A 25449-nucleotide genomic window follows, 5' to 3' on the forward strand; every position below is an offset into this window, starting at 1 on the left:
GACAAGTGCAATTAATATAAATTAACGTAACACTACCTGCAACATTTTATAAATTTATAGAAAATTTCAAAATAAAAGATTGCAAAGAATTTGCTTGATATGAGAAAATATACGAAATATCCAAAGCACAACGCTGCCAATAATAACAAATAATAAAATTCCAGGTAAAATAATTTTCTACCAAGCTCATTACGACTAGTGCAATTAATACAAATTAACGTAACACTATGTACAAGCTTTTCTTTTTCTCTGCAACTTATGGCTACATTTTATGAATTTATAGAAAATTTCAAAGTAGAAAATTGCAAAGAATTTGCTTGATATGAGAAAACATACGAAATATCAAAAGCACAACGCTGTCAATAATAACAAATAATAAAATTCCAGGTAAAATAATTTTCTACCAAGCTCATTATGACCAGTACAATTAATATAAATTAACGTAACACTATGTACAAGCTTTTCTTTTTCTCTGCAACTTATGGCTACATTTTATGAATTTATAGAAAATTGCAAAGAATTTGTTTGATATGGAAAAACATACGAAATATCCAAAGCACAACACTGTCAATAATAACAAATAATAAAATTCCAGGTAAAATAATTTTCTACCAAGCTCATTACGACCAGTACAATTAATATAAATTAACGTAACACTATGTACAAGCTTTTCTTTTTCTCTGCAACTTGTAGCTACATTTTATGAATTTATAGAAAATTTCAAAGTAGAAAATTGCAGAGAATGCGCTTGATATGAGAAAACATACAAAATATCCAAAGCACAATGCTGTCAATAATAACAAATAGTAAAATTCCAGGTAAAATAATTTTCTACCAAGCTCATTACGACCAGTGCAATTAATATAAATTAACGTAACACTATGTACAAGCTTTTCTTTTTCTCTGCAACTTATGGCTACATTTTATGAATTTATAGAAAATTTCAAAGTAGAAAATTGCAAAGAATTTGCTTGATATGAGAAAATATACGAAATATCCAAAGCACAACGCTGCCAATAATAACAAATAATAAAATTCCAAGTGACACAATTTTCTACCAAGCTTCCACGTTTCCAATTACATCTTCAACAACGTGAATTTGCATAAAAATCCGCGTCCATTTACCAATATTATTATTATTTGACGAATTATCGTGCGACAGCTTCGGACTGGATTGTCGAGTTCCATGGAACACGAAACGATTAGAAATTTTTACAGCGCGCCATTAGACGCGGCGCACGTGAAACCATAAGAAAGAAGAAGTTTGACGTTCCAAGTGATCGATAAGCTGGAAACAATTCCATTCTACATAGGCCAACGAAATTACACACAGAGACGTCGGCTGTAAAAACACTGGAAATATCCTGCGCAGCGATCGAATCGCCTGGTTAAAAACTTGGCCGAGCTGGCCAAGTCTCCCGCCCTTTTCCGCAACACCTCGAGCCGAATCGCAAATCGCCGGCATGCAAATGCTCTCTTTATGGCTCTGGCTGTTCGTTGCGATCGACTGGAGAACGGCCAGCGGCTGGAAACGCGTCCGTGCGTTGCAAGAGGCGCGGAACATCGATCGACTCCGGAGAATTCCTGGCGTCGTCCTACGAAACTTGTTCGCCATTTTTATTTCGCCCGTGCCATTTGTCGTTCTCTCGCGTCGCTCGCCTTCTGCCTGCCAAGCGTCCTTTTTCATAAATAATCGTCGGCGGACTCCGCGCCAGGAAACACACCGTCCTGCCTCCTGCAGGAATTCCACGCCTGCGGAATTCCCATTCTCGCGCCTCGAGAACCATCCAGGTTTCTTTCGAATCCGATCGATGAAATTTATCAACTGCCTTCTCTCCTATTTTATACCGTCATTGTCTTTCCTTGCCGTTTTCTTCGCGGCTCCACGGTTCCTATCGCCTGCCGCTTCAATTTGCCTCGTCCTTTTCGCTTTTCTTCCCAGCGTGTACCTGCTCAGCTATCTGAGTATAGTCGATTGACTATAACTCACGTTGTATAAATTACATTTGAGGGTAAACGACAATTTACACCGTGTGATCATTTATGGTCGGACAACCTAGTGGTTTTGTCATTTGGTGGTACTGGCGAAACCCGCCAACCCAATACAACGCGGACCAAAAATTGTCGGGAAGTCGTCGGAAACGTCTCTGATACGAAGACGCGGTGTGTATCGTGCAACGCATATTATTTTGTCGTATTAAGAGGAGACTGCGTATTCATTTTGCTCCAGCTTTTCGACAGTGAGAAACAGTCGGGATAAAGATAGTTGTAGAGTGGAGGCTGGAGGGAAGGTTGAGGAATTTCGAGGGAAGCGCGAAAATCTTTCAGTTACAGACTTGTTGCAGTTTTGATTTATCGAAATTTCCGAGGCAAGAGAAGCATCTGAAAAGAGAAGTTTCCGCTGTGAGCAAAATATGATTTTCACACAGTCGAGTTTCGAACGCACTGTATACGAAGCTTGAATATCGCTAATGACGAATATCGTTCGTAAATGTTTCACATAGAAAACAATTGGCGGCTCTACGACGATGTGAAATTTTATCTGAACAAGCACCGTGTATATTGTACAATATATCGCTGCCTTTGAGTTGCTAAAGTGGATAAGCTGTTGGCGTTGAAATTAACATCGTCGTCGTAGAAAATCGTTTAGCTGCAGCCCTCGTTCTAACAGGATTCTACTTTTATTTCATTCGTTTTCCAGGCTTTTTGTCGCGTATTATTATGTGTTTTTACCAGCATCGTAAAAATAATCTGCCGATTCAGTTGGAGGAGCGTGCGAAGACATAAGGCGAGGCAGGTGAAACTTAATAAAACGACGACTATCTCTCGCGAATTAAAGCCTGGTCAAATTAAAATTCTGCCTTTCCTAGCGACAGACGATAAGAAATAAACGCTCGGTCGTACAGAGATTGTAAGATCGTTGATTCGATGTGCGAAAGTGAGCCAAGAGCTATAAATATGAAACAGGAATACGTCATGGTTCTGCACCATAAATGATTCGCCTGTATTTGACTGACGTAAGAATGGTAAATATTATATCACGTTTTATGAAGCTCGATAAGGAAGCAAGACGAAGAGAAAGTTGCCCTGGAATTGCTCGATCGTGTCTTTTTTTTTGTTTTGTTTGAATAAATGATATCTCTTTGGACACAGTTGTCACGCTCGAAGTTTGATAAATTCTTGTTTCAGAGTTTGCCATTTCAACTGCGATCGATAACGCGACTCAGATCGAATAAGGCGATTCATAATTCACACGAGACACGTAAATAAGCGAAACGATTTTCGCGATTCGAGGGAAGCAGAGTGTTTCTGTTATAGTAGTGCGATGAAATTTTATATTTGGACGAGTAAATAGTCAAATCAAACAATGAAAACTGAAAAGAGAGAATTTAATTTTGTTTTACCTTGGACCATTGGAAGTGTAACTTTTTCAACATTCACTATGCTCCAAGCATTTACATTTTCATCGAGTCTGTCTGATATCTGTTCATTCGCCTGATTCCTCGGGCTATCGGAACGCAAAGTCGTATAAAAACGTTTAAAATTGTATCAACGAAGACTGATTTCGAATATAAAATTAACGTGAATGGTTTCTGCGCCAATTCCATGTGAAAATTATTGTTATTTATATTACGATGAAAAGCTGAAACGCTAGTTTCCTGCTCGTCTCGATTATTGAGGAAAATCGAACGAAAACGGGTCGTCGGAAATTGCGGTGAATTTTGATACGTCGCGTCGCAATTTCGTATCGCGTTTTACAATTATCGTCGCTGTAAACGTTTGCAAGCAAGAAAAATTGTTTTATTTCGACGATTGAAAATATCGTTTTTCCGCGATATCATTGGAAAATAGGTTGATTTTATTTAACGATCTCGATGTCAGATTATCTATGTATAACTTAATTTAAATGTTTTCAAATCGCATGAATCCAATACTCTGTGTGTGTATATATATATATATATATATATATATACATATTCCATACGTTTTTTAATGTTTATACACCATGATCCGTTAAAGTTGCATGGAAAATTTTAATAGCGTGACGTATTTTATTTAATAAAATTTATAAACCAATTATGCTATACGACGTAAAATTATAAAGTTGCATATATATAAATACGCATAAAAATTTGTCTAAGAAAAATCAAAAGTCTACAACTTATAATTGATTGAGCCAGTAATATTGTTATTTAGTAAATGATCGTGCGATATCTTTCAAAACGAGATGAAAAATTTCTAGTTAAAAGATTGAAAAGCTGGCTATGTCGAGTCAATTTAACAATTTGACAGAATAATGTCGTATGAAATTCTAGTAGCATCTATCCGAAGAGATTCGAGCAACAAATTCACTAGCGCGTATGTGGAAAATTTCCGTGCTTTAAAGTCGCACACAATTTTAATGAGTTGAAAGTTTAAATTGACCACCTGTTATAACTTCGCTTGTTTCCGCCAGTGGAGCGCACGCGTAATTTCTAATTTTCTATCGAAATAAAAAAAGTTCATCAATTAAATTTTCATGCAGCTTCGACCTATCGAAATTAAATAACAATGAAATTCCATTGAGCAGAATAAAAATGAAATACGTCGAGCGGGAAGCAAAGATGTCAGAGAAGATAAACAAATTTCTCGAACTTCTCTTTGCGTTACGATGAAGCAAATATAGTAAAAATAAAAAAATAAAATACATTCAGGAATGTAGAGAATTCTTTTTCATCGAAGATTCTCTTGACTATCAAGCCATTAAATATATCTCGACATAAAAAGTAATCTACGACAATTAGACCTCTTTGAAAACCTTGAAAAGTGTACACCTAACAAGTCTGACAAAAATTAGTATACTCGTCATAGCACAAAATATTGCTGTTTCTTCGCCACAAGTCTACTCATCGCAAACAGCTAATTGAATAAAAAGAAGTTTCTCAAGTAATCCACGACAATTAGACCTCTTTGAAAACCTTGAAAAGTGTACATCTAACAAGTCTGACAAAAATTAGTATACTCGTCATAGCACAAAATATTGCTGTTTCTTTGCCACAAGTCTACTCATCGCAAACAGCTAATTGAATAAAAAGAAGTTTCTCAAGTAATCCACGACAATTAGACCTCTTTGAAAACCTTGAAAAGTATACACCTAACAAGTCTGACAAAAATTAGTATACTCGTCATAGCACAAAATATTGCTGTTTCTTCGCCACAAGTCTACTCATCGCAAACAGCTAATTGAATAAAAAGAAGTTTCTCAAGTAATCCACGACAATTAGACCTCTTTGAAAACCTTGAAAAGTGTACACCTAACAAGTCTGACAAAAATTAGTATACTCGTCATAGCACAAAATATTGCTGTTTCTTCGCCACAAGTCTACTCATCGCAAACAGCTAATTGAATAAAAAGAAGTTTCTCAAGTAATCCACGACAATTAGACCTCTTTGAAAACCTTGAAAAGTGTACACCTAACAAGTCTGACAAAAATTAGTATACTCGTCATAGCACAAAATATTGCTGTTTCTTCGCCACAAGTCTACTCATCGCAATCAGCTAATTGAATAAAAAGAAGTTTCTCAAGTAATCCACGACAATTAGACCTCTTTGAAAACCTTGAAAAGTGTACATCTAACAAGTCTGACAAAAATTAGTATACTCGTTATAGCACAAAATATTGCTATCTCTTCGCCACAAGTCTACTCATCGCAAACAGCTAACTAAATAAAAACAAGTTCCTCTGTGACAAATGAAAATCTTTTCACGCTACAATATATATAAACCAACGCAATCGTGTACAATAAATAAATAAATAAATAAGCAAATATATATCGAAAGAGCCCGGAACAGTGTCGAATAATATTCGAATCGATTGGAAACACGGTGCTGCTTGTGTCCCTATATTTATCGGGCAGGGTAGTCAGGATAGGCCGGAAAATCCAATCGGCCTGTCCGAACCGTGCATAAAGTTTCAATGCCGCCGCGTCCAATCTCTTGTAAAGCTGGCCGTAATATATGCGCTTTGCAGCGTATCTAGGACGCCAGTGTATCGCTGTCTATAACCGATAACCGACACCCAGTATATGTCTCCATCTCTCTCTCGCTCTCTCTACATGTATCTGTGCGCCTGTACGTATATACACGTATATGTGCACTATGTATACTACGTTCAATTGTGTTTAGCGCGTTCCACTCTCTATCCATCGAGAACGATCATCTGCACTATGTGGACTTCATGGTAATAGAGAAGTGTACGACTGACTCGTTAGGCGAATATTAATCGTTTCTCCGAGCGTTCATCCTTCCTGGGCTTCGCGACGACGATGTTTGAATATGTTTCTTCTCGTGGAAATGACGAGACGAAGTTGAATAGTAGATGAGTTATAGTAAATGCGTGTAAGTGTTGTGGTATTCGTCAAAGTATTAGGACACTCGATGGTCTCGTATGAAATATGACGATCGACCGGGTTAAGGAATCGATCGATCGATCAGAAGTATTCGTACTCGTGGAAAATCGTGGAATATTTTGTCTTTGGACGATGAAATTTTGCGAAAGATTGATCGAACTATTTAGAAAAATCAGAGGAATGTAAGGAGTGTAAGTTACTCCTACATTGACTCCGAAGTGACTCCTACATTGAAACATTGTAATACACTCTTGAGACACGTTATATTATTTATAGACATAGGAATTTTGCCTATACGGTTCTGCACTAACTTTCGCTAAATATTTCGTCAATTCCATGTATATGTAGATATTCGACACATTAAGAATCTTGTTGAGAAACAATCTTTGCAGCAACGATCGAACGTTTCACCAGTCGATTCTGTAGCAACCCGTAAAGGCGACCTAAAACTAGCTGCCTCCGAGTTAATTTCAATTAGGAGAATCGGAATGGCAAGCGTTCAACATGGTTGTGCAAGTTGGAAACTGGAACAAGTGGAGGTATCAAACGCGCTGTGAAGGGTACAGGCCATAAAGTAGCGTCTAAAACAGAGCCTTTGGCTATTGTCAAGTAGAAGCACGTTTGTTGCAAAGCATCATGGCTCTTCAATAAAGCGAAACACCCAAACCTGCTGGCCCGCTCCCCAGATCAGCCTATTAAATGGATGGCGAGTGCCAGCAATATCGAGTTACGTGGCAATACCCTAAATTGCTTGACCGACCAGCATCGCCATAAGCTGCACACGATCTTCACTTAGTCGCTCGTCGCTCGCATCGATCGCACGATAATTACTACGCCGCTGAGTGCATGACATCCTTGGGTTGTTGGCTACGAGAAACTGTAACTGACAAAGATCCTCCGCTCATAGTTTCGGTTCGCCATGGAAATTCACGCGCATCGAAGCAGCACACGATAAAATAATTAACGCTGTCCAAGTCCTTCTCTTTCTTTTGCTATTTTTCCTCCTGTCGTACGAGTGTCGTAAATTATGGCTGTTTATACAAATTCATAGTTCCACTTGTCGCAGCCCAACGACACGATGCTAAAGCCATCGAACCTTTAGAAACATTGGCTTGGCAACTAAGTTTTAAGAAAACCCAACGACGCGGAACTTTTTGCAGTTAGCGTGTTGTCTCTCTTTCGTTTTATTAAACTCAACGCGCTTTATCATCCTGTCGTCTGCGAATTCTCAGTTGGCCGCTTCCATGTCGCACATGGTCACCTGAGAGATTGTCGCTATGACCAGGACGCGAGGCTTGGACTTTCTTCTTTTGGGAAACGCTAGTTCGTCGATTATTTGTTCCCTTCGACCCTTTCCATCTGGAGAAATTGTCAAGTCAGGAAATTGGAGTGTAAAATGTAAAAATCTCATCGACCCTTTTTATTTCCAATGTGATTTAAATTATGTGAATTTAATGTGAATTTTAATAGAACGTGTGTCTATAGAGGATCATGCTTTTACACCTTAATTAACGAGAAACAGATAATTTGGAAGAAAATTGGAAGGCAATATTCTGATATGCCCGTTGCTTTCATTTTTATAAAAAGCAATCTAATTAAGGAGCCAAAATAGGAAAAGGACTAACAGGATACGGAACGCGTTTAATTAATAATGTTGACAGTTAGATCTGCGCCTCTGAGATGGTGGAAACGATATATACCTTCTGAAACTTTCAGTCGGCGTTTCTAAGTCTTTGAACGCCGCAGATTACTTCATTAACCGAGATACAAATTCTGATTTATCTCGGGGGATAATTTTAGTTTTGAACGGTCTGCATTACGTTTACTTTGACCGGGGAAGTTTGATAATTTCATAGATGGTTGGAATGTGTGGTCGACAAAAGACGAAAAGGAATGACCAAATAAAGTCGTCCTTTAAAAAAGACGATAATTATGAAAATTTGCACCTTTAAATTTTCTATAAACGCATAAAGATCTGCAGTCTTGTTATTATTTGTTGAGAATTTTGAATCCTAATAACCGAAATAATGGTATAGGGACATTAAATTTACACTTAGAATTTATATTAGAACAGTTCTATATTTATTTGATAAGCGATTCCAAAGATATTCATCGATACGATAAGTATGAAAATTTGCACCTCTAAATTTTCTATAAACGCATAAAGATCTGCAGTCTTGTTATTATTTGTTGAGAATTTTGGATCTTAATTGCCGAAATAATGGCATAGGAACATTAAATTTACACTTAGAATTTATATTAGAACAGTTCTATATTTATTTAATAAGCGATTTCAAAGATATTCATCGATACGATAATTATGAAAATTTGCACCTCTATATTTTCTATGAACGCATAAAGATCTGCAGTCTTGTTATTATTTGTTGAGAATTTTGAATCCTAATAACCGAAATAATGGTATAGGGACATTAAATTTACACTTAGAATTTATATTAGAACAGTTCTATATTTATTTGATAAGCGATTCCAAAGATATTCATCGATACGATAATTATGAAAATTTGCACCTCTAAATTTTCTATAAACGCATAAAGATCTGCAGTCTTGTTATTATTTGCCGAGAATTTTGGATCTTAATAGCCGAAATAATGGCATAGGGACATTAAATTTACACTTAGAATTTATATTAGGATAGTTTTAGATTTATTTGATAAGCGATTCCAAAGATATTCATCGATACGATAATTATGAAAATTTGCACCTTTAAATTTTGTATAAACACATAAAGATCTGCAGTCTTGTTATTATTTGTTGAGAATTTTGGATCTTAATTGCCGAAATAATGGTATAGGAACACTAAATTTACACTTAGAATTTATATTAGAACAGTTCTATATTTATTTGATAAGCGATTCCAAAGATATTCATCGATACACATTTCTTTCTTCCACCAGAACAGTTCACATTCATTTGTTTTCGAGACGCCGCGCACACGCATACTTGCACACACTGTATTCACATGCAAATATTACTACCGCGCATCTAACCTAGTCTAGCACATAAAATTATATATATCTCAATATTATTATCTATTTAAGAATAAATATCGTAAGGCGGACGAAAGTTTCAAATATAACGTTATCTGCTATGGATATTAAAAGACTTCTAAAGAAAAGAAAATTCCCTTTTGCAAGTTAATATTCTTCAACGTTCATGAGTCTTGCGATTACTTTTATGTCAAGCCACTCTAAAGAAAAATGTTGGCTTAATTATCGTCTAAAAACATTATATTGGAATTCTTTAAAACTTCGTCAACCGTTGCGTTGCAAATAAAAGCGTTAGCAGGATATTTAATCTTAAAATATTAAACGTAACTAAAATAATTAGAAATTAAATTTTCATTTCATGCGGATACCTTTACGCAAGTATTTCATAAGAAATGATTGAACATGAAAAATTACGCTCGCAGATAAGAAGAAGATTTCGCTCGAGATAAGAAAATCACGCTGGTGAACGAAGTTGGATCACGACCGTGATCGTGATTCTGCGACCATTGTGATACATCACTGTCGGTGATCTTGCACGCCATCTCTGCCGGCGATACGTTCAAAGTATCGAGATACTTTCGTTGGCCGCTCTCCACTTTTTCATTTACATAATTACAGCAGCGGTGGCTATCTTGGTGCGCGAATTCGAATCGGCAGCGCCGGCCAATTCAATATTCCAGTAATTTGCAAGTTGTTTCGCTTGCGATTCGATCAGGCGATAAGCATTCTGCGAGTTATAATCAAATTCTCGGCCTGAAGCGCCAGTTACACGTACAACTCGGTGGAATCGGCCGTTGCTCGGTGAAACTCGCCAGCGGCGCGTGCAAGTTTCGCGAAATTTCAGCGAACGCCGATTGCCGCAAAACTACCGCTGCTGTGATTAAAGCGTGTCTTGCGAGAAACTCTTTCATCCGTAAGCGGATTCGGCTAACACGGTAGCAGCGTTGGCTTCGACGAATTTCCACGGATCGTTGTTTGATGTCAATTTACGATTCGATTAAACCGGTCGATCGGGTCACGATCGGCCCCTATCGGTCGTTAGTCAGGGCGGCCCTTAACAGATCACAGCCAGCTGCCTGGCATTGTAATTTCGAACATGAGCTATGTCCTGTTTGCCGCTCGTCAACGTATATACATACTTCGATTCTGTGGATCGAGCGATTAAGGGGACGGCTTAACGACGAAGGCGTTTCAACGTGTCTCATTTTGCGGTTCTGATTATTCGCTCGTAGCGACAGCCTTTAGTCGGCCTGCAATTGCGAAGATCCAGATGGGTTTCGTGTTTGCGAGGTCAGAGTATATTTGTGCATACACGGACTCGCGATTATTCCGGGCGAATGGTATTCCAAGTAGGCAAGAAGCGACAGTTTAAAATAACGAATCGTATCGAGTGTTTTATTATTTCTGTGTTGCAGATAACACGTGGAAAGTAGAACGTAATTTTGTGTCGAGATAACACGTTTCCAAATAATTTTCTGTTTTGGTATTTTAATGTTTGAATTATAAATAACGCAGGGAATATAATAGGAAATATAGTACAGTGTTGTGTTAAGCTAAATTGTTTTCAAATAATTTCCTGTTTAGTATTTTGTTATCTCCGGGTTTCTATTAGCATTTCAGGTACTTTGTTATTTCTAAACCAGAAATAACACAGGAAGGATATAATTTTGCGCTAAAATGAATCGTTTTCAAATATTTTCCTGTTTTAGTATTTTGTTATCTCCGGGTTTCTATTAGCATTTCAGGTACTTTGTTATTTCTAAACTAGAAATAACACAGGGAAGATATAATTCTGCGCTAAGATGAATCGTTTTCAAATAATTTCCTGCTTAGTATTTTGTTATCTCTGGGTTTCTATTAGCGTTTCAGGTACTTTGTTATTTCTAAACTAGAAGTAACACAGGGAAGATATAACATAATTTTGTGCTGAGATGAATCGTTTGAAATAATTTCCTGTTTTAGTATTTTGTTATCTCCGGGTTTCTATTAGCGTTTCAGGTACTTTGCTATTTCTAATCCAAAAATAACACAGGGAAGATATAACATAATTTTGCGCTGAGATTATTTTCAAATAATTTCCTGTTTTAGTATTTTACTATCTCCGGGTTTCTATTAGCATTTCAGGTACTTTGTTATTTCTAAACCAGAAATAACACAGGGAAGATATAACATAATTTTGCGCTAAGATGAATCGTTTTCAAATAATTTCCTGTTTTAGTATTTTACTATCTCCGGGTTTCTATTAGCATTTCAGGTACTTTGTTATTTCTACACCAGAAATAACACAGAGAAGATATAACATAATGTTGTGCTGAGATTAATCGTTTGAAATAATTTCCTGTTTCAGTATTTTACTATCTCCGGGTTTCTGTTAGCGTTTCAGGTACTTTGCTGTTTCTAAACCAGAAATAACACAGGAAAGATATAATATAATTTTGCGTTAAGATAAATTATTTTCAAATAACTTTCTGAGTTAGGTAATGAAGTGATAAATATTGTAGATTTTTAAGCATTGTATTTTTCATACGTTTGTGCTAGAAACATAAACTTATCCAAGATAGTTCAGCTATTAAATGAAGCAGTTTGTTTTTTGGTATTTTGTATTTGCATTAAATGCTCCTGAAACAATGTTTGATTCCATTATAACAATATTGTCAGCTGCACCAGAAATACTGTTTTTTCCAACGTTGAAATCAAAGCTGGAATTAAAATAACCGTGCTAAATTGAATAAAACTGAAAGATACGTACGAAAACTAGAATTTTAATACAAATTCAACGTTCGAATTATTTAGCATTTTGTCTAAAAGGAAAATACAAAGAATTATTCGAAGATTGTTTATTTGATCTCAGCACAAAATACAATTTTATCCACTCTAATTATTAATTGTATTATATCTAAAATAAGCACAGCAATAAAATAGAGTTGAAGTGATTCGTCGTGTCAAACTTTTAATTATTATCCTCATTACGAACAACAATTCGCCAAGCCTAATACGAACATGTACGTAAAATTGTCTAATAGGGTGAAACTTACCCCTTTCTCATCTAGCTTCGCCGCGAGCTACGTTTCAAGGCAACTTTGGTAGATTTATTAGCAACGGCTGTCGATACTTACATCGCACTACTAATTTACAAAGTTCAGTGCATTGTGTCCGGGGACAATTAAGCTTAATGGCTCCGACTCCGGTAAGATGGTCGCAAAGAACAATGCGCCGATATCGAGTTTTCATTGTCCCCGGATAAGGACAATCCCAGGGCCAGCTAATAATTAAAATAGTTCCCGTGTAACTTGCAGCTCGAGTTTCCTTCCTTCCACTCTCGCGATTCTGCTCTTCCTCTTTCTTTCGTTGCAAGGCCAGATTCTTATTAATGATTTCCCCTTAATCTCAGTCCGTTTTCTTATTTAACGTGGTCCGTGTTTAGAAACTCTGACAGGTTTCCCTCTTTGCCGAAGAAAGTGCAAACGATAAATCGAGGTACTTGTCCCTGCGAAGGGAATGTCGAGCGTGTAGAAATTTATCGGAGCGTCAGTTTTGTACTTAAAAATCATTTGGATAAGAAGAAACGTTCAGACGATGGAATAGCATATTTTAAAATTAGGATTATGTCACTGTTTGAGAAGAATGATACGTGCAACAACGTGCCATAATTTCCCACAAATTCTGAAAAATTGTCCGCTCTGTTTCACAGCCGAAACGCAGCTTGGCAAGCAAAGCATTTTGGAATTCCGAACGCTGCACGTCGGAGGCTACTTGCACGCCGGGGAGGAAATCCCACATTTCGTTGGTTTTCTTCAACAAATCTGGTTCAACGGCTACCCGTACCTGGAGATAGCGCGCAGTTCCGGCAATCATCAGGCTTCTCATCAAGGTGTAACACCGATCATCAGGGTTACGGGGAAATTCAGCAAAAGGAACCATCCAGTCCATTATCCGGTGACATTCACATCAAAGCACACGTTCGTCGGGTTGCCCGTGCTGAAAGCGTACGTGGAAACGAATATCTATTTCCAGGTAAACATTTTTCTACAATATCTTTTATCCTTTCTTTTTCTTGTTTCTTCTTTAAAAAATTAAAACTGTAAAAAAGTTTGTAAAAATTAAAAGCGACTAGGAAATTCTTTTGTAATAATTCTGTATCTGTGTAATGGAGACATTTTTCAGCACAATATTTTATAGTTATTGTTTTAAGTATAAATATTACCATTGGCTTTTCACTAGGATTAGAAAACGATAGAAAGCTGTTTGTTTTTTCATGTGGAAATGTCACGAGAAAGGGTAGGTAGATAGCTGGTAGAAACAAACTATTCATTTATGAGATCCCCAAAAAAATGGTAATCCAAAAGGATATTTGAGTCATGCTGTGTGATCGAAACATCTTTCAGCACAATATTTATAGTCATTGTTTTAAGTGTAAATATTACCATCAATATTCTTAAATTGGTTTTTCATTAGGATTAGAAAACGATAGAGAGCTGTTTGTGTTTTCCCGTGGAAATGTCACGAGAAAGAGTAGATAGGTAGCTGGTAGAAATAAACTCTTTATTTATAAGATCCCAAAAGAAATGGTAATCCAGAACGATATTTGAATCATGCTGTGCGGTCGAGACATTTAAGTGTAAATATTACCATCAGTATCCTTGAATTAGTTTTTCATTAGGATTATAAAACCATAAGGAGCTGTTTGTGTTTTCATGTGGAAATGTCACGAGAAAGGGTAGGTAGATAGCTGGTAGAAACAAACTCTTCATTTATGAGATCCCAAAAGAAATGGTAATCCAGAAGGATATTTGAGTCATGCTAAGCAGTTTGCCGCCGAGTTCAATTATAAAATCGACAGGTCGTCAGACATAGTTTTCTAATGTAACTGCTGCTGGTCGAAAGAAAAGTTCGATTAATGTTGGTATTCTCAGTCGCGATTATTATAATTCGATAACGTGTATATATAGGTATGGTTTAATTCCCGGAAATTATTTTGTCGTTTATTTTATTTATTCCTGTATGAGCCACTCGGAAGGCAGAGCGCCTATAACTTTACTTTTTGAAGTTTGTTTAATTTTACCGCTGAAGCACTTTGATCGATACATCGATTTTTCCTACTTTTTGTTTTCTGGCGATTTAGCAAATATGCGGACCCACCTCCTCGCCGATCCAAATAAATTTCTCGTTTCTAATGCGTTGCTGCACCTGAAGTACCTGAAGTTACATCAACCAGTTAGCTGTTTCTGACGAGCATACTCGTCATGGAGAAATACAAATATCTTGCGTCATGACGAGTATACTCGTCGTGCATAAAAGATATAAAACAGTCATCCGATTACACGTTACTTGATTACTTTAATTCTACGTTATAATCTCCACACATACCCTGTGCTTGACGAGTATATACGTCGTCGCTTTTGCTACCTTTTGCTACACGTTTTAGGTACACACTTTCCAAAGTTTCCGGAGGTCGCAACAGCTGACTGGTGAAAATGAAAAAAAAAGGTGTAGCAACATACAAGGTTTTTTTTTTATTATTTATTTGGATTTTACAATTTGTCCAGAAAGACATTTGGTAAAATATTATATCTTAGTGAATAAAAAAATAAAAATAAAAACACAGCATGTGGGTGGCTACCCCCAGCGGGGTACCATCGTCGTGTTTGCTAGGTTTATATCCTTTGTGAGGTCTGTTGGGTGTTTCCTTTTTAGTCTTCTTTCTATGTTTGATGTGTTGACCGTTGCCGCTGCCAGCCGGTTCGGGTTTGTTTCTATTCTTTCTCTGTACCTTCTTGCGAGTCTGCTGATCTCCTTGACCGTTGGTATTCCCAGGTCTTTCCGAATGTCCTCGTTTCTAACGTACCATGGGGCGTTTACTATTGTTCTAAGAATTTTAGCTTGTATTGTCTCAATTTTGCTTATATGGCTCATTGCTGCTGTTCCCCATAGCGGGAACATACAAGGTGTCTCATTATTCCGCGCAAAATTCAACTTTAACAAAGTTTGAAAACGTTGAAGACGTTATTAGCACGCGAACGAGAACGTTACGAAGACCAGTTGAAATATCTGGTGGGAAAAGTGGTTTGGCCCACGTTGGGAAACTCGCATGCCGTGGCTCAGGGGCGACAGAGGAAATGAAATGTCAACGGTGACGCGTCCCCACAAAAGGTTCGCCCAGTTAGATCCATCCTGGCCTGGATCGGTGCTCACGAATCGATGCACAAGCTCCGGATTAATCGTGGCACGTGTGACGCTGACGCACGTAAAAACCTAATCATGCGCCGTTCTTCCGTGTCAAGTGACAGACAAGCTCTTCTCTGGCCGTCACCTTCGTAATTACGTCGACTCTAATCGACGAGCTTCTGCTGTTTTTCCATCGCCTCTCGCACAACTTCCGGCTCGCTCGTTTAATTCCATCCACAGTTTTTCTCATGAAAGAGAAGCGCGGCTTTGATACTCGTGCAAAGAGAACGATCGATCTTGGCGATCGAACTTGTATTGTTGGAAGAACAGACGCCTGCTAATTGACCCTCCATCCGCGTACTCCTCCACCGATAATTTCGAGTCATTTTTCATTTCTCCCGCGTTTCTGTTGGTTGTTTTCCGACGAGTATACTCGTCATGAAGAAGTAGCAATATTTTGCCCTATGACGAACATACTCGCCACGCGAAAAGGGTAGTTACAATTTGTTTAAAAGATTGCAATTTAGTGATTGCAGTCTTTGACGAGTATACTCGCCGTCGCTTACTTTCTGCCATTTTAGATGTACGCTTTTCAAAGTTGTCAAAGAGCTCGCGACAGCTAACTGGTTAAACTTTGCTCTGCTTAGAGATAGCAAGGTGACGTGCAACGATAAAAAGTATTGGATGATGTAGAAGTTCGGAAGAGTATTGGAGAATTTTGAGGATCTTTTGAAACACAAAAGCTTAGAAAGCATCGTATGAACATAAACGATACAGTGTGAAGTGAAAAATAGGATCGCAGGCAGAGGGTTCACTCGTTGCCTCAACTCCTGAACCTGAAAATTTGATTGAAAAGAAAGATTCAAAGACACCTTTGCTATTTTTATTTATTTATTTTTATTTTTATTTTATTTAATATAAGGAAACTAGATCTATTTTATACTAAGAATCAGGTAAATCATTTAGAAACAGTTCTTTATTTTAATTCACCTCGATATGAATTTCAATTTCAAATATTACACTTCGTACATTTTGCAAACGTAACAGCATTTGCTCTCAGAATTAATTCAATTTCAGCTTCCACTTTCTTTCGTCAACAGCGCGCATTAAGTGGCGTACACACTAGCGCTTACTTATTTCTCATTTATACTTTACTTGCATTTCCCATCCAAAATTCTCATTTCCTTATCTGCAGCTGGTCGTCGCAGCTGTCGTAGGGCCAGGAACTACAAAGGGAAACTTACGTTTGTTTAAGTCGATTAACACGCTGTTTCTCGCCTTGCAGTTCAGAACACGCGAAGCGAACGGTTTAATTCTATACAACGCCGGTCGAGAACGCGACTTCATCGCCGTGGAGCTGGTCAACGGACACATTCATTACGTGTTCGACCTGGGTGACGGCCCGGTCAGGGTCAGGGACACTTCGAGGTCCAGGCTGAACGACGGCAAGTGGCACGCAGTGAGCATCGGAAGGCCGGCACCGAAAAGACACACGCTCGCTGTCGATGACCATGTGACAGCTGTCAATAGTCAGGGCAGCAACGAGAACCTCGACCTGGATGGAATCTTATACATCGGTGAGTAATGTCGTTTCTACCGATCCTTTGAAATTCGCACCTTCCCGGCTCCTGCACAGGCGCCACTTTCATTCGACGATTTTTCGAGACAAAACACGATCGAATATCGGTAGCTGAATCTCTGTGGAAGAGCTAACTCTAATCTAGTGAATCCTCGCTAACTATCGACAGCTTTGACAGAAATATTCGCAGTAGGAAATTGGCAGGAATCTTCCACGCGAGTTTTCTCGCCTCTCAGTTTACTTTACAAAGATTACTATATTATTATAAATAATTAATTAATTAATTAATTATACAATACGACCACATACAATTTCCCATATATCTTTCGTCATATTTCGAGAAAACACGACGCAATTTTAACGCAATTATTTTTACTATTGTTACGTGTTTTTTAAGATATTTTCGAGATATTCAAGATAGGTTTAGAAAACCTATTTGCTATTTTAACCAGGTAGCTTTTTTACACTCGTCACGCACACGCTACAAAAGTAGTTACAATTTGCTGTTTAAATTGCAATTTAGTAATCGCAGTCTTTGACGAGTATACTCGTCGTCGCTTACTTTTCTCTACACATTTTGCACACACGTTCCTCAAACAGGTCGCAACACCTAACCGGTTAATGGTTGTTTAACGAACAAATATGAACATGTATGATCCTATTATTAAATTATTATTATTAAATGTTCATGCATTAAACAACATGTGCATTCATTTCTGCATTTGTCTCTAATTTTAGTAGAACTACGTAGACTACGTTTCTAATTCGACCATAAATCGCCATATTCCAGCCTTATCACGAAGCTAATGAAACGTTTGGTACAACACGCGTAACGCAGTTATGCTCCTCTCTAACGATAGACGTTGCAGCGCAAGTAACGAACCCACGGGACATTTACGTCGTCTTTGACACGCGTACACGTTGAGGGAAAAAGCGAAGCCGACGTGATACCGCGTTATAAAATGCGGGAATCTAATTTATAGCCGGAGCTCTGCATGCTTCAAATATAAAACACGGCGAGCATTTATTCGAGCCGGGAAGTAAGAAACGTTGCTTAGTGAGATATATCGCTGACCTTCGACCAGGGTAAAAGCGTATCGGGATAGTTGGAAGGCGAAATATTACTTTATGAATCACGGTGAATTTCGAAAATCCCGTAAACGATAAATCGCGCTGTAGCAGAAGCGAAGAGGGATTGGCTCGGCCGATATATCGCGCCGCGAGATAAAGAGTTGAAAATCGATGAGTACCGCGCGTAATAACATCCATCAGACGCATTGGCGTATAAATAATACACCGATACCGTTGATACTTTCGAAAATCGCTTTATCTCGTCTCATTACGTCAGCTTCACGTTGACGATCCTTGAGCCCGACTGAGATATTGATCCGCATCTGTGTAAGCGTGTAACAAGTGAGAGAAGTTGGAAGAAAAAAACATCGAAGGTTCTCTTCCCTGTTTTTTTTTTTTTTTTTTTCTTTTTTTTAAACCCATTTTTGCACCCAAGCGCGAATTATTACGCGCGTTGCGACTTTCTATCACCAAGCGCGGATTATTACGCGCGCTGCGACTTTCTATAACCAAGCGCGAATTATTACGCGCGCTGCGACTGTCTTCTATTACCAAGCGCGGATTATTACGCGCGCTGCGACTTTCTATAACCAAGCGCGGATTATTACGCGCGCTGCGACTTTCTATAACCAAGCGCGAATTATTACGCGCGCTGCGACTGTCTTCTATTACCAAGCGCGGATTATTACGCGCGCTGCGACTTTCTATAACCAAGCGCGGATTATTACGTGCGCTGCGACTGCTTTTTTTTTATTTCCATTTTAATCTAAATAATTTTTTTGAAATAAATAATTTTTATTGCTTCGCAAACATCGCATCTTACATTCTTTATAATAGAGGGAAAAAGTATTGTCTGCCGATCGTTTTGAACAGCAAATTTTCGATAGACTGCATGAAGAATTCGGATGTCGTTTACTGTAAATTTAAGTAGGACCATGATGCAAATGGGTTAAGAGAAAACTTTAAAGGGAAGAAAGAAACTCGTCGGTGGAAGATGGGATTTTCACGAGGCTCTGTGTCTTCTGCGTTGTTTCTTGTCCTATGCGCTTATACATTGTTTCGAAGTGGTACCACGCTGAAATTGGATAAAAATTTGGATAATCAGGTGAAACGTACCCAACAGAGTCGCAGGCTGTTTGTAGAAAATACAAAATCCAGCTGTTTAATCAAGTACACGAGAAAGAAGATGCTGTTCATAACGCGGACAGAATATCGAAACACAAACGAATCATTGGAACGTTAGAAGAATAGGAAAATATCGAGAAGGTACAATGGAACACTCACAAGACATCTCTGCACTTTCCCAAGTGATCCCTTTGCTGACCCGTGGGACACCTGAACCTGGCGCCTCGAATGATGTGCCTAGACCCGAGCTGCGTTTTCGGCTTAGCGCTTTCTGCTTTCTCATCCGCTTCCTGATTTTTCGACTCGCCGGTGCTCTGCGAGATCGTGTATTCCATGCTGCTCGACCAAGTCTTGTCCTCTGGCGTGTGGCTCTTGAACAGACGAAGCTCGATTTGCGGAGGTTGGCCAGAAGACACGACCCTCCACTTATCGGGCACCACGTCGTCCAACGTGGTCAATTTTGTCAACGTTGCTGACGATCGAGCAACGAGAAGAAGGAAGAAAATGCCGATGAAAAATTGCACGCCGGTCGGTCTCATTCTTCCTTTTCACACGAGTTCCTTTCCACCGAGATAATTCGATCGAGAACTCCGCTACTTTGAACGAATGTCGTCGCTAATTATCACGCACCACTTTTCTCGCTACCTTGCGAGTTACAGTTGACGATTACGTTGAGCTACGAATGACAAGTACGTTGGCTGTGCAGCTATTTCGCGTACGCAACAGAGTCGTTCACGTAAAAACACGGCGACAAACTGACTGACAGATAGGAAACAACGAAGACAGAGGTCTTGTACGACTGGCCACTGTTGAAATAAAAGGCGATCTGATGTGCAGAGCAGATTGTTGCGTGCAATTTAACTAGAAACGCATCCGGCGTCGTAACCGCAATATTCCACCACAAGCGAGATTAGAATCATTAGCAGTTTTTGACCATCTCGACCGTCGTCTCGCTTTTTATTAACGATACTGACCAACGATACGGCACGATAAACCACTGATAACAGTTGCCAGACGATAAACCGTTCGAGGAATTTTTATAATCACAAAATGCACGCGAGTGTTTCCACAAGTTGTTATTAATCATCGTTTTCCTGGAGATCCCCTGTAATTGGAAAATTCCTAACAGACGCCACGCGTGTATGCGATCATTCGCGAAAGTTTCTGATAATCGCGCACATCTCATAAAAAAGGCCACTTTTATCAGAGTTTTTATTATTCGATTGGCAACTAAGTGATTGCGGGTTTTGTCATTAATGACAACCCAACATATCTTCTGTTACGTTGTATAAACGAACCGATAAAATTATAAAACAAGATACTAAATAAGATACAAATAACGTAGAAATAAGATATTTAAAAATGAACTTTATTTACACGAATGAAATTTCATTTATAGTATCTTGTTGTTTGAGCTGAGTTTTCCTGTTGTTTGAAGTATCTTCGTTACTCACCACTCGATTACATGAACCAGTCTTGCGTATTGCTTAATCGAAATGAATCGGGAAAACGATCACAGTACGACTAGGATTATTTAATCCTGTGTTTTATTTAGTATTCGTCAAAAAAGCCTGCGTTTTGATTTACTTAACAGCGGATTAATCTTCGTCTCAGCCTCACGGCTAAGGAAGAGACTTGGTTTACAGTTTGCTGGCTTTTAAAGCTAACTGAGATACGTTTGCTATGTTTGCTACACACTCGTTTCATTCATTTCTTTTCTGACCCTGTTTTCTGACCTACTTGTTAAGATTGTCACTGACTGTTACGCTTATGCGTTCCTTCTAAAGAAAATTGCCCAACGAAAATGGAATCTAAAGGAAATTATTTTATTCTTATATGGAAATCGTCTTTGTTCAACGTGAATTTTTATAAAACAGTAAAGTGAAGATGTATAATCTTCACAAATATGAAAACGAAGCGATTCGACTATCCGACCGACATTCCTGTATTAGCTCGCATATTCAAAGTTCCGTGGTACACAAGCTGTAGCCAGTTAGCTGTTTCCGACGAGTATACTCGTCGCGAAGAAATGGCAATATTTTGTGTACATTTTGTATGTGAAATAAGTTGCAACGAAATGACTGTCTTATTTTTCTTACGCTTGGCGAGTATACTCGTCGTAACACAAAACATTGCCATCTCTTTACGACGAGTAAAAGTAAGCGATGACGAGTATACTCGTCAAACACAGAGGACGTAGAAAGAGAGCGTAGAAATAAGTTGCATAGAAATGACTGTTTTATTTTTATTACGCGTGACGAGTATACTCGTCGTAACACAAAACATTGCCATTTCTTCACGTCAAGTATACTTGTAACGCGTAAGAAAAATAAAGCAGTCATTTCTTTGAAACTTATTTCTACGCTATGACAACCACACGTACTCTGTGTTTGACGAGTATACTCGTCGTAACACAAAACATTGCCATTTCTTCACGAGTATACTCGTCACGCGTAAGAAAAATAAAACAGCCATTTCGTTGCAACTTATTTCTACGCTATGGCAGCCTGTGTTTGACGAGTATACTCGTCATAGCTTACTTTTTGCCACACATTTTCGGCGCACGCTTTCCAGAGTTTTCACAGAGGTCGCAACAGCTAACTGGTTGATCGAAACCGGTGTTTTACGACTCAGAATGTTGGGAAACAGAACGAAAGAGCATTTTGTAATCAGCGCGAAAACTGCGGGCCAGCTATGGAAAAATATTCCAAGTGCATCCGAAGGCGACCGAATGAACGTAAAATATTTGAAAAGACAAAGACAAAACTGTAAAAGGAAACCGTAAAACACTTCAAAGCGACGATAACTTTTTGTTCTTGACGGAGCGTGGTCGGGAAATAAAACGAGCATTTTACGCGTACGGTAACAAACTTGAACAAACTCGTGACTCTTCGCTATCGCTAGGAAACGACTTCACGCTGTTTACCAGTTGCTCAGAAGCACTGGAAATCGCGGAAAAATAAAATAGATATGAGATTTTTTTGTTTTGTAGTTGTATCTTGCGTAAAAAGTCGAAAGTAAAAATCCGGAAGTAGCGTACGCTCATAATCAACATTCTGTTTACTGTCTGTGTTTTATTTACTAATCTTCTAATCGTGTTTTCCACGATTTTTTCAGTTTCTTTAATAACGTATCGTGCAAAACATTTCCTACGTCCACGCGCCGATTTTCATGAAACATTGCGTAAGCGTTGGTCGCAACTACCCAAGGGAGCTGCCTTTGCTCTAAGGGACGGATCATCCCTTTTATCCGAGCCATTTCACGTAAATCGAATCTTTTTATGCGATCTTTGCAAACAAGTGATTTTTCCGAAAAATCCTTCCCGCGAATTTTAGTCTCGCGATACGCTGTGACCTCTGTTTGCTTCACGTCTTTGATCGATTAATAAATACTTAAAAAATAATAAAAAGGGCTCCGATAAAAGGGTTAATCTCTCCCTTAAAACGAAAAACGAACAGCGTGTTAGTGATAAATTGTTACGGGTAGCTGCAGCAACGCTTGCGCAAAGTTTCATCGCAATCGGCGTGTATCATCATCGAACAGAAAACTTCCAAACGATTATCAAGTGCAGCGCGAGGGAAACAAGCGTTATACATATGTTGTTTTTAAAATGATTTATTTCATCGTAGCTACAAACGTAAGAGAGAGGAAAATATTCGTAAAGTGTAAATTATCGCAAGTAGATCCACGATTTTTGTAGCTGGAAGCTCGCAACCGTTCGTAGGAACTCCACTGAAATGTGAGAAGAAAATATGAAATTAACGAATCGTCGTTGCCAAGAAATTTTATGGAACAAATTTGTTGTATGTGTTGGACTAAAGTGTTTGTTATAAGAGTTGGACTAAAACGAGTGCAAAACTGTTACGTTCTATTGAGTCGCAGACGAGGAGGTAGCGTCAACCGACGTTTAATGCAACTTGCAATAAGCTCCACTTTCGGCTAACCTGCTATGTGCGGGAATAGTGGCACGGAAGAGGATTAAAGTTGTTCGAAAGTAGATTAACAATATAAAATGATTTATTGAAATCTTACTCGATTTCGAGATTGACAATTGACTGACGGATATGAAATTCTTCGGCTGACAAAATGACGATTCTTCGGTTGACAAGCGATGATTCTTCGATAGACAAAATGATAACTAATTCTTCGATAGACAAAACGATAACTAATTTACTCGATAACCGAGCGGTAAATATTCTCGTACTGACTTCTCTGAGTCGCTACATTCATATCCGTCGGAGATGAAAAAACGTCGGGGTCTTTCTTTTGAAAATGTTCGGCAAGATCCCCAACGTTTGTCCAACTGCCGACTTGTTTACAATTTAAATTGTCTTAATATCGTTATAAAGACATAACATAAAAACACAGTTAGATGAGTTTCCGCAAGATATAGTTTTCAGCGGATTCCACTGCCTTTCGCTTCAAATACTTAAACACGGTTTCGAATAAACGTTTTAAATTACCTCGGTTTAGGAGAATTTATTAATTTTACTTTCGCGTTACGGATCGCACGACTCGTGGGACGTGACACCACCAACTATTTTCTGTCTTCTGTCTTCTGTAATATACTGCCAACAAGTTATTCGTTTATATACGTAGATCAAACACGATCTGTTCGAAGTGAGTGTTTTATATTAATCAATATAATCAAGGATCAGACAGTTTATTAAGAAACAAGGTAAAACTTGGCTATTGTTTTAAATGAAATATCTAAAGAACGACTATTTCGTCTTGTTCTACTTGGCTGCTACTTTAAAACGTTTAAAATATTTTATATTCGAATAAATGTCTCGTGAAATAACGTCTGAAATAATTTTCAATTCTCTGGTGCCAAAGCTGTGTCGATCGGAGATGCTGGTGTACGCAAGTTCGCAGACTTATTATTATGTTATTATTATTATACTTAATTATTATTATTATACTTAAGGTTAATGAAAATTAGAGCAATTTTCAAAGCAAATATCGTTATCTTCGTAAAATAATTTGGTCAGATCGCACACAACTCAGGTATTTCATTAGATACTTAACATTCAAATGAACATCTCAAGGTGCAAATTAACTACTAGTTATCTTACTCGAGAGAGTTAAATAAAATGCAAAATTATTGGAAAGCGATTTACCTGATCTGAACACAAAATAAAGCTACTTATTTTATGTATACTTATTTTTTATCTTTCGGTTCGAATAAACTTTACTTAATCGTAATTAACTAATTAACTAAACTTTATTCAGACTCGCTTCTTTTTCTCTAATTTATCCAAAGCTGGCGTAAATGTTGGAAGATGTAACAGCATACTCACAAGATGTCTCTGCATTTTCCCAAGTGATCCCTTTTCTGATGTTTAGGGCATTGGCGTAGAGGAACATCGATTATGTACCTAAAGTTGAGTTCCTTGTTCGATCGAGGAGATGCCAGTATATTTGGATCGTCCATTGTCTCGCATTTCGATAACGTGAACGTTGTTGCCAACAGGATTACAACAACGAAGAAACTACTCGTCCAAAATGGCATATCGCTGGACCAATTTCTCATTGTGCTTAGAAAGTTGCTGGGACTTCTTGAAAATCGCTATACTGAAAGAATATCCGATGCAGTGGTAACAGGCTCAGCGTTGCTAACGCGTTGCCAAACGAAATGTAGAAGACGTAGGAAAATATAACTCGTATGAGATACGTGTGACCAAGGCAGGTGCAAAATTGTACGATTGAAAATGAGAAAATCTCCCATATTTTTCAACTATACGTTAAATAGATGCGTGTGGTCGCATCTGCACCGTCGTCCGAGTGCCAGAAATTTAAGTTTCATGTAGCGAAAGGCTCGCGGCTGAGCAGAAGACTTACCGCTTACTGCGAATAGCGTTGCAAATATTTCACCATAGGCAGAAAAATGAGGAAACCTACCTCGCAAGCTTCGCAAAATAATTTATAATACCGAAAATCCCCTCTTCAACGTCTCTCGAACCACCTCCAGCCAACCACCCAGACCAATTAGAAACTTGCACATAGTAAAAATAAAAATTCGAAAAAAATACAAAGACGGTAGTTTCCTCGCAACGCTCACTTATCGTCACCTATCTTCGGAACAATAAGTTGTAGCGTTTAGAAGAGACG

The 25449-nt window shown here is 38.2% G+C and overlaps 2 protein-coding genes and 1 long non-coding RNA gene across 11 annotated transcripts in view; 1 reads left to right on the plus strand and 2 right to left on the minus strand.

The window, feature by feature from the left end:
- The window catches only part of Nrx-1 (neurexin 1), a 661903-nt gene that overhangs the window by 535026 nt on the left and 101428 nt on the right, over positions 1–25449 (plus strand). For all 9 annotated transcript variants that reach the window (XM_072020892.1, XM_072020888.1, XM_072020889.1 and 6 more), the window contains 2 exons: positions 13090–13412; positions 16849–17140. In XM_072020892.1, the coding sequence (XP_071876993.1) occupies positions 13090–13412; positions 16849–17140 (615 nt within the window). The remainder of the gene's footprint in view (positions 1–13089; positions 13413–16848; positions 17141–25449) is intronic.
- Positions 19163–20450, minus strand: LOC139996555 (uncharacterized). The gene is made up of 2 exons (XM_072020983.1): positions 19498–20450; positions 19163–19288 (listed from the first exon to the last, which is right to left on the minus strand). Exons 1-2 carry the CDS (start codon positions 19875–19877, stop codon positions 19261–19263), a joined length of 408 nt encoding a protein of 135 aa, XP_071877084.1. The 5' UTR covers positions 19878–20450; the 3' UTR covers positions 19163–19260.
- Positions 22938–24730, minus strand: LOC139996562 (uncharacterized). Its single transcript, XR_011802282.1, has 2 exons — positions 24639–24730; positions 22938–23070 (listed from the first exon to the last, which is right to left on the minus strand). It is a non-coding gene; the product is annotated as an uncharacterized lncRNA (long non-coding RNA).

Source organism: Bombus fervidus, chromosome 18 (assembly GCF_041682495.2).
Source record: "Bombus fervidus isolate BK054 chromosome 18, iyBomFerv1, whole genome shotgun sequence".
NCBI lineage: Eukaryota > Metazoa > Arthropoda > Insecta > Hymenoptera > Apidae > Bombus > Bombus fervidus.